At 39.5% G+C, this 14,114-nt stretch overlaps 2 protein-coding genes across 6 annotated transcripts in view; one reads left to right on the top strand and one right to left on the bottom strand.

Annotated features, from left to right (window-relative positions):
- MIA3 (MIA SH3 domain ER export factor 3) overlaps positions 1 to 14,114 on the top strand; it is a 38,219-nt gene that overhangs the window by 3,558 nt on the left and 20,547 nt on the right. For all 5 annotated transcript variants that reach the window (XR_014562726.1, XR_014562727.1, XM_083732994.1 and 2 more), the window contains 4 exons: positions 6,837 to 6,923; positions 7,659 to 10,401; positions 12,163 to 12,438; positions 13,963 to 14,102. Coding sequence is in view for 3 of the 5 variants with exons in the window: in XM_083732994.1 (XP_083589120.1) it covers positions 6,837 to 6,923; positions 7,659 to 10,401; positions 12,163 to 12,438; positions 13,963 to 14,102 (3,246 nt within the window). In the remaining 2 variants the exon portion in view is untranslated. The remainder of the gene's footprint in view (positions 1 to 6,836; positions 6,924 to 7,658; positions 10,402 to 12,162; positions 12,439 to 13,962; positions 14,103 to 14,114) is intronic.
- Positions 1 to 14,114, bottom strand: part of TAF1A (TATA-box binding protein associated factor, RNA polymerase I subunit A) — a 43,734-nt gene that overhangs the window by 27,689 nt on the left and 1,931 nt on the right. The window lies entirely within an intron of this gene.

The raw sequence follows: 14,114 nt of genomic DNA, 5'->3' as shown, positions 1-14,114 counted from the left end.
AATATTTAAATGTCAGCACCTATGATTGAAAAGTCCAGTAACTCATATTTTCCACTGGGTATTTGGAACCATTTTTGTGTGATGTGGGCCTTCACTGCCAGTGGCATAGCGTGGGTTGTCAGCACCCAGGGCAAGGCCCCCTAACCCGTGGATTTGCGCCCCCTAACCCTAACCTCCAGATGTTGCGCCCAGTGCGGCAAGCCCCCCCTGCACCCCCCACGCTACGCCACTGTTCACTGCTTTGGAATCCACACATATGACTATTCTCAGTCCCAGAGATTTCTCTGGAATGGTCTATCTACACTCATGCCTCCAAGTTTTATTTTAAATATTTCTCCTTTGTTCAGAAGGTAAATAGTCAGGGGGTTAATGGTAACTGTTAAATTCAGGAATCTCAGCTAAAGCATCTATGACAGATGGCCATCCAACCTTTGCTTAAAAACCTCCAAGAAAGGAGAGTCCATTGGTAAATTATCATTTGCAATTAAAAAATACTTCTTTTGTGGCATGTATTACCACATTTGCAAGGGTTTTTTTGTGTTTAATGGTAGCATTTATTTTGAAAATGGCTTGAGCCACTACGTATATATTGCCCAATATATATTGTTACTTTTACTCTGTTTCTGCTATCAACTTTTGCTGAAAAGCGTTGTGTACTGCGTTGTGTACCTTCTCCTACTCTGCTATTTGTCCACTCAGAATTGTGTCTCCATGGGAGGAAAAGATTTTGGGACCCTGTAATTTCTCCCCTACCCCATGATTGGGAAATGGAGAGCAGTTTGGGGTGAATCTTACAACTACAAAATCTGCAATTTGGTCCTGAAAAATTTGGAAGGATATACAGCAAAGGCAGTATTGCACAAGAGAAATATTTTAATTGCATTCTGGAGCCTGATAAAGGATCTCATCTGTTTCATATTGGGAGCATAAATTGTGCTTTCTAAAAATGTGGTACACTAACAACACAAAAGAACTAACAATGGCTTGGATACAGAGACATGCACACTTTAATTCTATTTAAGGGCCCTAGCTCAGTGGCAGAGCAACCGTTTTGAATGCCGAAGAGCCCAGGTTCAACCCCCACCATCTCCACATCTAACACAAATGGGAAAAAACTGTATGGGTGACATTCAACTAAGATTTGTTCACAAATAGGCCCGCTGAGATTAATGAACATTACTAAGTTAGGTCCATTATTTTCAGGTGGTCTACTCTGAGTAAAACTTACCAGAAGAGATATGTGGTGGTATTCAACTAACATTTTAATTACTCTTTCTTTCTTTCTTTCACTGCTTCCTGCAGAGACGTTTAAAGGTATTTTCATTGACATTGCTCTGTGCATTTTAAAACATATTCATTAAGTACTCCACACTTTGCTGAGAATTCAAAGGGTATTCCTACAGCCTTTAAGTTTCCTCTGCATGAGAGAGCATCAGAGACTTGTTATTTTTTAATTCTACAAGCAAAGCCTATTGGAAGCAAGTGAGGCAACAAAACTACAGTGGTACCTCGGGTTCTGGAGGTCTGTTCTTAACCTGAAACTGTTCTTAACCTGAAGCACAACTTTAGCTAGTGGGGCATCCCGCTGCTGCTGTGCCACCGGAGCACGATTTCTGTTCTCATCCTGAAGCAAAGTTCTTAACCCAAGGTACTATTTCTGGGTTAGCAGAGCCTGTAACCTGAAGCGTATGTAACCTGAAGTGTATGTACCCCGAGGTACCACTGTACTTGCATTAGATTCCTAGATAGCAACAGTGTAGACACATACCACAATCACCAAGCTGCTTCCAGTTCAGCTAAACTCACAACTCTCTCTGTGCTCCCAGTTTAGTAAGTGCTAGTTACTTTCTTTCCTACTCCTATACCATGAGGAGCACTGGTCTTGAATCCCATTCTTGTAGGTAAATGTCCCTTTCAGAAGAACTTTTAATGTCAGTAGCTTCCATTGAGGAACTTTTTGTTTTGTTTTTGCATTACTCGGTATAAGGCTGCTTCCTAGGTTTCTATTGAAATGAATGGGACACGTTAACAGCAACTAACATAACCAATGGATCTTCAGTACTACTCACTAGATTGGGGCCTCTGTTAAGGTGATGGTGGCTTTCAGTAAACATGATAGACCTTACTTCAAATCTTACTTCCTCTTTGCAATGAGATGTCAGAGGAGAAGTAAGATAGACTTATAGATACCTACTAGGCTATAATTTGTCACTGCTAAATAACAAATGAACAGTCCCTTAAAGTTGGGTATTCTGACTGCAGGCCTGTGCAGAGCTTGTCAGAGGCCTAGGATGTTGGCAGGACAGCGTAAGTCCGGTAGGGCCCTGGTAGGCTCCTGCAGGCAACCTAGCTCTTCGAGGCCAAGGAAAAGTGTACCTGGCTGTCCCCCACCCCTTACACAGACTTGTCTGGTTGAACAAATTCCTTGTAGCATGCTGAGCATATATTTTTTTCCTTTGTAAAGGAAAGTCTGCCACTATGAACCATTACAACACCATTACAACTGCTTTCACTGGAATACACAAGTGGGATTATGGCACAACAGACTCTCAGCTGGCAATAGAGTCCAATTAAAGTTGCACAGTTGAAACAGGAAAAGCACTGCATGCAGTGAAAGTGGCAGAATGGAATCATTGTGTTCTTCCAGTAATTCCCCTCTGACATTACTGTGCCACAAATAACCTGGATAATTAGGAGGCATCTGTTTCCAGGCTTGCCAGCGCTTTATAAACACAAAATATGAAGACTTGAGAGGGCTGGCTGTGAAACAAAAGGCTGGATAATTAGAGCCTCAAGTTTTAAAACCAAAGAAATAATTAAAAAGTTCACACCCACATTAGCCAAATTAATGTGCATACAAACAGCTGTATACAATAATAAGTTTAAGGTAACTCAGCAAAGGTCAAGGTGAGAGTACAGTACAATATCTTAAATCCTTTGTAATTGATTACAAAGTTAATACGGAAAAATTGTCCATTACGGTTACAAAAAAGATGCAGTCCATGTCAAGAACACCTATTGTGCAACCTTGACTTTGGATGTTACTAGTTTGCACTAATAGTTAAGAATAAATATTGAACAAAGGGAGTAACATATCCAGCTAGCATTCTGTTTGTTCATAAAGAGTATTATATACTAGACAGATGTTTATTTTACTGTACCATCCTATAAGCCAGATAACCAGATAAATCCCTGGTTTAATTGCATGCAAAAATGATGCTGATGCTTTCAGCCAAGAACTCTGTAGCATTGTTTTTCCATCTCTTCATAGGCCTGGCATCTAAGAGTTTGATGCAGACTCCTTAATAATACAGTGGTACCTCGGGTTACATATGCTTCAGGTTACATACGTTTCAGGTTATAGACTCCGCTAACCCAGAAATATTACCTTGGGTTAAGAACTTTGCTTCAGGATAAGAACAGAAATCATGCTCCGGCGGTGCAGTGGCAGTGGGAGGCCCCATTAGCTAAAGTGGTGCTTCAGGTTAAGAACAGTTTCAGGTTAAGAACAGTTTCAGGTTAAGAACAGACCTCGAGAACGACTTAAGTTCTTAACCCGAGGTACCACTGTAATAATAAAAACATGAATCTGGCATCGAGAAATTGGAAATATATTTCTCAAGCGCTATGAAAAGACATCTGAATCACCTGCTCTCAACTTTCACTAACTTATTTGAAGCCAGGAAGTGGTCCATTTAATTATTAGTAAATATCTGGGATGTTTTCCTGGCAATAAAACCACCAGGATATTTAGGAAAGGGGCAACACTCATGGAGTGCATTCTAACTGAGCACATTATCTTTAGCGTTTGTTTACTTAATGTGTTCTGCCAGTTTCTAAATGCCTAAGTTATCTAATCTCTGTAGCAATTCTCCACTGTTAATATTGGCTTCCTGATAACAGTTGTAAGAAGTGAATGAGAGCAGAAGTGTGAATCTTTTCTAGAAAGCAGTAAGCTGGGATAAAATCAGAAAGTGCATGCCTATGCATGTTTACTCAGAAATAAGCACCTCTGTGTTCAGTGGGACTTACTCTCTAGTCACCACATTTAGGATGAGAGATTTAGCTTCCTTCCATAGTTTGCATTTTACTAGAGTAGCATCTTGTGTGGAATTAATGATTTTTACTGAAATACGTGTTGACAAAAGAAGAATGGTCTTGTATTGATGTTGAGTGTGAATAATTTAAACAATAGCAAGGAGTCAAATTTTAAAGTATAGACATTAAAATACTGGGAAATGTTTGCAGAGTGGTGGTGGAGTATTTGAAAATAAGAGAATATCACAAGGGCATTTTGAATGTGATGTTGGCCTACAAACCATAACTTATTCTGCAAATATGCTATTTGTTAGAAAGTAACTTATCTCATGCTAGGTTTAAGAACAATGAAAACATCTCATTATTGTTGTATTCAATGGTAGAAAAATGGATTTCGAGGAGAGCAAAGTAGGATGGGAGGGGAAAACCTGCTTTGTTTATGCAAAATTCATATTTTCTCTTTCCCTGTATAGAAGCTGGAAATTCCAGCCATACTCTCCCAATTGATGCTCTCCCAGTATTAGACAGCGTAAGAATGTCTTCTTCCTCTGCACTCTGTCTCTCAGAACCAAATTAGAGCTTTCCTGCCAGTTTAAATTGCAGCTTCAGAGGAGCAGAAGACTGCAGCAAGGGAAGGAAGATTTAACCCCGCTCTCCACCTGTGATTATGATCCCAATTATTTTCCATTGGCTTCTATCAAATGCAAAAATGCAGAGATGCTTTAAACATTACACCTAGTTTGATCCTAAGTACTACAATGCCTAGGGACATGGGTGGTGCTCTGGGTTAAACCACAGAGCCTAGGATTTGCCGATCAGAAGGTTGGCGGTTCAAATCCCCGTGACGGGGTGAGTTTCTGTTGCTCGGTCCCTGCTCCTGCCAACCTATCAGTTCGAAAGCACGTCAAAGTGCAAGTAGATAAATAGGTACCACTCTGGCAGGAAGGTAAACGACGTTTCCGTGTGCTGCTCTGGTTTGCCAGAAGCGGCTTAGTCATGCTGGCCACATGACCCGGAAGCTGAACGCCATCTCCTACGGCCAATAAAGCGAGATGAGCGCCGCAACCCGAGTTGGTCACAACTGGACCTAATGGTCAGGGGTCCCTTTACCTTTACCTTTACCACAATGCCTGCTGGTTTTTACATTTAATTTCTGAAGAGTATGGTGCTAAATATACACTGTTAAATACAGAATAATCAAGTACAAGAAACAAAGACAAACATCAGCTTTTGAGCCGGCAAAAAGAATGCAATCTAGATGAAGTTGGGCACACCTATGCCCACACTATGCTTCAAATGTGGATCAAAGGTCCCAGTAAATTCTATAAGTTGAAAGAAAGTTCCATTAAAGGAACCTCCAAATAAATAAGCACTAGTGAGAGTGCCACTCCCGTATTTCAGCAAGACTTAGAACTATTTTTTTCTGGAGTTTGACTATCTAATACAGTGGTACTTTGGTTTAAGAACAGCTTAGTTTATGAACAACTTGGATTAAGAACGCTGCAAACCCGGAAGTAGGTGGTTTTTTTTTGTGAACTTTGCCTGGGAAGCAGAACATATTCTGCTTCCTGTTGAGTGTAAGTTGAGTCTCCCGCTGCTATGGGAAAGCACGCCTTGGTTTAAGAACACTTTGGTTTAAGAACAGACTTCCGGAACAGATTAAGCTCGTAAACCAAGATACCACTGTATACCTTTCTGCAGTGCTCTAAGCTGAAGTGGCAAAATTCTGCATCTAGGCATTGTTGTTTCACTGCTTTGCTAACTTTCCATATATTTCCTTTACATTCTCAGTGAAGCTGAAGCAAAGTATTTGCATATACCAGATGCCTCAAACTGTTATTGACCCCTAATGCTTGATGGTTTCAATCTTTAGGGTATGTGGCCTTTGAGTGTGCCTATTTGGGTGAATTTCAAATAGTGCCTTTTTAATGGTAGCTGCCATTTAAACTTATTGTATTATTTCAAATACCTAAAAACTTGTTTTATTCTGTATTCCTGACCCTCGTTATTCTTAAAAGGGTTTAAGGCAGGGGTTAGCAAACTTTTTCAGCAGGGAGCCAATCTACTGTCCCTCAGACCTTGTGGGGGGCCAGACTATATTTTTTGGGGGGGAAATGAACAAATTCCTATGCCCCACAAATAACCCAGAGAAGCATTTTTAATAAAAGGACACATTCTACTCATGTAAAAACATGCTGATTCCGGGACCATCCGCAGGCCAGATTGAGAAGGCGACTGGGCCAGATCCAGCCCCCAGGCTTAGTTTGCCTACCCATGGTTTAAGGGGGCCATGGTAAAAAGGTAAAGGGACCCCTGACCATTAGGTCCATTCATGGCCGACTCTGGGGTTGCGGCGCTCATCTCGCTTTATTGGCCGAGGGAGCCGGCGTACAGCTTCCGGGTCATGTGGCCAGCATGACTAAGCCACTTCTGGCGAACCAGAGCAGTGCACGGAAACGGCGTTTACCTTCCCACCGGAGCGGTATCTATTTATCTACTTGCACTTTGACGTGCTTTCGAACTGCTAGGTTGGCAGGAGCAGGGACCGAGCAACAGAAGCTCACCCGGTCACGGGGATTTGAACCGCCGACCTTCTGATCGGCAGGTCCTAGGCTCTATGGTTTAACCCACAGTGCCGGAAATTGATGTGCCAAGTATCATGATCAGTTCTCCTGATGCACTGCAAGTGCCACTCCTATGCATTCGCAGCAAAGTTGCCTCTAAACAGGCAGAAATACTTAAAACAAAACAAAACCATTTCTCATACTGACCCTTCTATTTCCTTGTTTTTCTCTCAGGTTGGAAATGAATTTGGATATTTTCCAAAGGATTTACTTGAGATAAATCACATTTATACCTATGAAGAACTAGAATTGCCAACAGATGTAAGTTATTTGCGAGTTTCTTTTGATATACGCAATATTCAATTCTTAAGGCTCAGGAATATGCATGGATAAATCCATGTATTTTAAAGGGCTCACTTTAAAAACAGACCATATAAATGAACCCAGGAGAAGAAGAGGAAAGAGCAGATTGAGATGGAAAAAGAAGAAAAAGCTGTTCTTTAAAATATTTTCTCCAGCAACAAAATTCTCTGTATTTTAGACCAATAAATCCCTCTGTTTGAGATCCAGGATCACACCAGCACAAGTGACAAAACTTCTCCCCCCTCCCCCTCTGCAGCCTCCCACACACTAAAATAACAGCAGCAACAGCAACAACCCTGCTATGGAGGGCCCCCAGTCTTCTGGAGCAGATTTTGTGGGAGGCTGCGGAGTGGGGAGCAGAGGAAGGGGAAGTCTTGTTTGCATAAGCAAAATCCATTGTGCAATTGGTCCATCACAATTTATCAGGGTTTCTGTTCTGTACAACCTGATCCTATGACTGTGTCCATAAAGCCTTATTTCCAAGGAAGCAGGCACAGGATTGTAACGCTAAACTTGTTCAAAATCTAAAGGAGTTCTTACTATCCATTTTAAATAGATGACTCCCTTGTGGATCTCAGTGGGAACAATTAAAATCTAAATTTCAGCTAGGTTAAAGCAAGATACCAATACAGTAGTAAATTTTAGAAGATAAATTATTTCCTTAAGTAACTAAGATTATTTATTTTCTTTCAGGAAACAGACTTTGTTTGCTTTAATGGAGGCAAGGATGATTTTGACAATTATAACGCAGAAGAGCTTTTAAAATTATCAGAGGACATGGTGGCTAGTGATGCTGAAGCTCAGCTAGAAACTGAAAAGGAGGAGGAAACAGAAGGTGCTGAGCATACAGAGTCAGTAGAACCAGAGATTGATGGTTCTGAAGTGGGCTCGGAAGTCGACAGTGAAGACCATGCGAAAATGGGTCAAAAAGACAATTTTATTTTTGAAAATAACGAGAATGTAGAGGGAGCTCTTGATTCCAAGAGCAAGGACCTCACTGTAAATAGTAACACAGACAATCCTCAGGGAGACCAAAGTGCACATCAGCCTTCAGAAGAAATGCTGCAAGAAACATTAAAAGTGCCAAAATATGAAAGTGCCAAAAACTCTAGTGTATCTCAGGGCAAAGCTAAACAATCAGATAATGGAGGCGAAGATGATGGCACTGACACACATCTACGCCAACACGAAGTATTGGAAGACTTGAAAACAACACTTGGCTCAACTGCAGATGCCCTTGTGTCTGATGATGAGACAACTAGCCTTGTTACACCTCTAGATGGTGATTTCAGCGAAGATCTGGGCATTGACTCTTACGATACAGAGAAGCTTGAAGAACCTGAGGAGCAGTCTGAAGAAATCCCTTTGCTGTCTTTTACAGAAGAAACAAAACCATCAGAAGACCCAGAAGCTGAAGAGATGCCATCTGATGGGGTTTTTGAATCAGAAACTAGTGACTATGACGATGGCATTGCGGAAGCTGCAGGAAGATTTGTTCATGAGAAAAAAGATGACTCTAGTTTACTAACAAATTTAGGCGATAAATTTTTTGCAATTGTCAGTGGAGGTGAAAGAACAGTTGATGAAACTGATGGGGACAAAGAGGAGGAGGAGGAAGATGATGAAGATAATGATGAAGTGGTCCTAATCAGCAAGAAGGAAAATACAGATGTGTTAGCTGATTCAAAATCTTCAGCAGAAGATGATAGCATCACACCAGAAAATGATCTGATTACAAAGAAGATACATAATGTAGATGTTGGGGACCCTAAGGGGGAAAAACATGAAACTCAGGACTATGAAGAAGAGTATTCAAAAGCTGAAGTTGAACCCACCATAGAAGAACTGCAAAGCACTTCTACACATGATTTTGGTGCCTTTTCTAATTATGGAGGTGGCCGGCAGCCTAAAGCATCCATGGGAGCTAAGGAAAAACATTTAAAACCACCCCTAGGTGATATCAAAGATGACCCAGAAGGCCTTTCTCTTCATAAAATAATAAAAGAAAAGGAAACAAGAGATGATCACATTGAAGATAGCTTAGAAAATGATACAAAACACAAAACTTTATGGGAAAAAATAGGCAAAAAAGATGGCGATGGTAAACAGCCAATGAACATTGTACCACACTTGGTGGAAGAACTAACAAATGAATCTCAACCTGAACTGGGCGCTTCTGACCTTTTGGAAGGCAAAACAAAGCAAGATGGAGAAGATCTTGAACTTGGGAAGGTGCTCAGTAATACGAAGCAGTCAAATGACTCTGCTATAGAAAGCATTCCCACAGCGCAAGATATTGAAGTGCCTGTTGTCCAATCTGAACAAGAAACTGTAACTCAGGATTTAAAAAAGGAGGAAGAAGAGACGAAATTGATTATAGAAAAATCCCCGCAAGTTACACAACATAGAAACCTTACTCAGCAAAACACGGAAGAACTTAAGCCTGTGGAGTTAGATGCTGAAGATGATGATTTCCTTGAAGTACTAGAAGAGGAGTTACTACAGGATGAAAATGCAGCGAGCGCAAAACTGTCTAAAGAGAGACTTGCAGATGAACAAAGTTTCACATTAGAGGCTGAAAGTGGTACCACTCAGTTGCAAATGCCAAATGGTGCTATTTCAAGAGCTGCTAATCCTGCTGATGCAATAGAAGAAGATGCAATAACAACACTTGAGCAGGCCAAGAAAGATGGCATGGAAGATTGGAACGAGGCACAGGAAGGAATACAAATAAATAAAGATTCTCAGCTGAGCGAGAGGAAGGAAATCAAAAAGGAAAATCAGGAGGAAGTGGAGCCTCAAGTGAAAACTTCTCTGCTTCAGGAAAAAACCCAGTATATACATGATAAAATAATGTCAAATAAAATAAATACTTCTGAGTTAGAAAACAAGAATGACTTTCATGAAGAGTTACAGACCTCAACAGAGCAGCAGCATTCCAGCGATGACTTTGGGCCTCAAGAGGTCTCAGAAAAAACAAAGGAATCTGCAGAGCCAGAGTACAGTGAGTCTGTGAAGCAGCTTAATATAATGAAAGAATTTCTTGATGAAAAACGTATTGCACGCATCCAAAAGTATCTTGGACCGCAACATATTTTCAGGATAGAATCTTTGTTTCATGACATGGCGTTGGAGCTGATGTTTGCTCAGAAACACACTGATAACCATGCAGACACTGAAGAGGCATTGGACCGCATCCTTGAATCTTCAGAGTCTAATATTCTGGATGTTCTGAACAAAGTTTTAGATTCCAGGGAGGAAGAAAATAAAGAAGAAGTGATCAAGGAAATTGATTTGTTTGATGAAGAAGCTGCCTTAATGGATGACATCCAGGAACTAATGTATTCATTAAGGCAAAAATACTCTCCAGTTAGCGAGAGTGCTCCACTTGCCTCCCTTCCGGAATCTGGGATGGACTCTAGTGAATCCATTACAGGTAAGTCTTGAGTCTGCAATCCTATGCATTCCTAGGAATAAGACCCACTGGACTTGGTGGAACTTACTTCTGAGAAGATTTGTGTAGGATTGTGCTATATTTTGAGTTAATGACAGGGCTACAAAATATGCCAGAAACCCTTGACGCATAGGCACCTGCAAACTTGATGTTCTACTTATTTAAAGTGTTTCTCCAACCCTTGTCTAGGATAATTGCTGAGGAAACTTTTTAAGACATCTGATGAACTCTGAATCAAAATGATTAATTGCTCAGTGAATTTAACAAACTATTTCCAGATTTAAATCATGGTTTTTTACTTAGAATGGAATTGAATGTGCTTTATGTTGAAAGCCTTGATGGAAATACCCTGTGTACCTATGCAGAAGGAGCTTATTTTGCATTCAAATGTGACACCCCACCTGCAGTCTGAAGGGATACAGAATAGTATGCAACTGAGCTTTACTTAGAGAAGACCCACTGAAATTAATGAACATGACAAAGTTAGGTCTATTAATTTTAATTAGTCTACTCTGAGCAAAACTTTAGCTGAATACCACTCACAAGGACTTTAGTGTGACAAGTGGGACATAAAAAATAAATAAAAATACCACACCAAGAACTAGCTCTAGGCTGTTTTTTTGTTTTGGCTTGAGGCTTGTGAAAACCAAGTGTGAGAACTTCATTTTTACCTAGAAAGTCTAATGGGATAAGCCAGCTTGTCATATTAGCAATGAGGTCATTCTGTTCCCCAGACAGTGGTCTGGGGCCTGCATGCATATTTTGCCACACAAATTGACCACCTTCACAGTTGCTCAGCTGGCACTATCTAGCAGTAAGAACTTTATAATTATAGAGCATATGTTCTTAAAATCTTTGATTATTATATATTTACTACATTCAAAATGAACATGAGAGATGAAGCATTAATTTGTGGAATATCATGATTTATTAAAATTTCAAACTCTTAAGAATGAACTTGATGAAAAAAGTTTTACCATATATTTGTTTCACCACTAGTTTACCAACCTTGGGATAGACAATCGTAATTTGTATTCTGTGCTACTAAGACAATAAATAAAGATTGAAAGTTTGATCAGTCTTGAAAGCCCGACTGAAAATGGACTGCATTTTCAGCTTCATATAATCTGCATATCCATGTTGAAGTTTTGATTGCTAATCCATAACCATTGGAAATGTTTCACTTGTTACTTTTGAGGAACAAATGTTAAACAGCGGAAATATTTTGAGTTGGCAAGTCCTGACAACAGCCTGTAAAAATCCTAAAGCTGAATATATGCTGGCTGTTTGTTGGTCAGTTCTTAAACTTTTAAGCTTATCTCTCTAGTTGAATATTTATTTATTTATTTAAAATGGAAGCTAGAATTCTTCAAAGTCGTCAATATGAAACAACAATATGCAGCAATGTTGCTGAAGCTAAGCTGGTCAGTTGGCCTGCACAGAAGAAAGTGTATATGTCTCTTGAGTCCTATGATATAAGAAAGGCAGGATAAAAAACATAATAAATTAACAAAAGTTCACAACTCCTGCAGGGTATAGTGGCCATTCCTACGAAAAAAAAGTGTTTCATATTACTAATATTTTTCTTCTGAAAAAATGTTTATAGAAATTCCTAATTCAGAGTTACTGAAATGAAAGTAATGTATTTGCAAACAAAGAAAAATGTGAAATTTAATTTAAGAAGTAGACAAGGTGCTGGCAGGTGTATAACCTAACTAAAATATATACTTATGTTCACTGTAGCTAATGCAAAGGAAACTGAGCATGACAGACATTCTATAGAAAGCCCTGTAGAGAACCCAGATCAAGAGTTACCACGAGATTTGGAACAGATGTTAACAGCAAAGGAAGACATTATTCACCCAGATCAACCAAAAGAACATAGGAATATTTTGGAAAAGACTGGAACTTCAGATGAAACAGAAATCAAGGGTGTCCTTGACAGTGACAAAACATTGCCAATTGCGGATACGACTCTTATATCAATTGATTCAGGAATGGAGAGGGACGTCGTTCCAGGTAACCTTTTTGATAACTGTTGTTATTTAACTTCTTTCTCTTAACAAAAAGCAATGTAGTTTTTAAAGGAAGCATACCAAATGAAATCTATAAAGTAGGCATATTTATATTCAAAATGGTTTATTTTGCTGGTGACATTATCGTCTAGGTTTTTAAAGATTTCTAATGCCCAAAGGCATATTTACAAAGAAAAATATTAAAACTCCTCATAGAATTGTAGAATTGGAAAGGGACCACAAGGGCTATATAGTCCAACCCACTGCAATGCAAGAATATTTTGGCCAACATGGGGCTTGAACCTGCAACCCTGAGATTAAGAGCCTCATGTTCTTCCGACTCAGCCATGAATGAAATTACCTATGAAATTAAAGTCAACACCTTAATTAAGCAACTTACTATGATTGCAGAGCTTCTGGTGCATGTGGAGTTCTCCCATCCGGATGAGCTCCTGCTCATTTCTGTAGAAATGACAGATCCCTCTGTACCTATGGCGTTTTCTCCATTTAAACGAGAGATGCACAGAGGGCTCAGAATTTGAACCTGTGTTATAGAAATCCTACCTTGATATGCTAGTGTAAGATAATCAGTGGTGATTTTTTCACCATTTTCAAGTCAAGACAAGATCTTCTAAAATTATGGTCATCAACAGAGAAAATGTATCTGCATATTTAGATTTAGAAAGTTTTTCTCTAAATTGTGGTATGATGACGGTATTGGATTATGAGTGAATCAGTAGTGTATTTGAACTGACTTAACCCACTAGGGTGCAATTCTAAAGACAATTACTGGGACATAAGAATTACTAATTAGTGAACATGCTTAGGATCATGCTGTTAGGTTGCAATAGTATGTGCACTTACAGCACAAGCCAGGACTTATTTACTCAAAAGTAAGTCCCATGGATTTCAAGACTTACTCAGATTGACTAATGAGTAAACAAGCTGCAGTATTGAGATGTACAGGTCTGGGGCTCGATCTAGACACATTAAAAAAATGTTTCAGGAAAATGCATTGTAAACCTCATAGTGGGAAATCACGTTGGTGAAAGACGGGACTCCACAGTGCCACCTGGTGTCACAATGTTATAAAGCATATAATACACTTTTTCTTTACTAATGTAGCTGTGTCCTGGGATACACTTAAATTAAGACTTAAGTAGGGCCTCTGAACAAATATACAGTAATTGACAAATTTTGATTGCCTCTTCCTGCATATTTTTGGACTAGAGCCTACTTGCATGAAGTGTCTTCCTCAATGTGTAACACACACACAATGTAGAAGAAATGTAAACAGTGAGGTCATATCCTTGTGAAATACAAGAAACTAGTTTGAATTGTGACCAGTTTTTATTGCTTTTATTTATGTATTTATGACTCTCCCTTCTTCTGAAGGGATGTGGGTGATGTACAACAGAAGATAAATGTGTTAATAATTATGCCAAAAGTAATGTATTTGTCTTTAAGATGCTTTTTTTTGCTGAAGATATTTAGTGAAAATAATATATGGAACTTTTTTTAACCTAAGGTATAATGAATGCTAAGGATGATGCCACAGAAGAGAGTAGTAATCCATCAGATGCAGACTCTACTGCTCCACATATTACTGCTGCCTTGGATAGTGCTATCTTATCAGCAAAGGAAAATATGCGCCCCTTCACAGAGCTTGTGAGTACCTAC

This window comes from Podarcis gaigeae, assembly GCF_964106915.1.
Source record: "Podarcis gaigeae genome assembly, chromosome: 3".
NCBI lineage: Eukaryota > Metazoa > Chordata > Lepidosauria > Squamata > Lacertidae > Podarcis > Podarcis gaigeae.
Note: the sequence above shows the minus strand (reverse complement) of the source record. Positions and strands in the feature narration are given on the sequence as shown.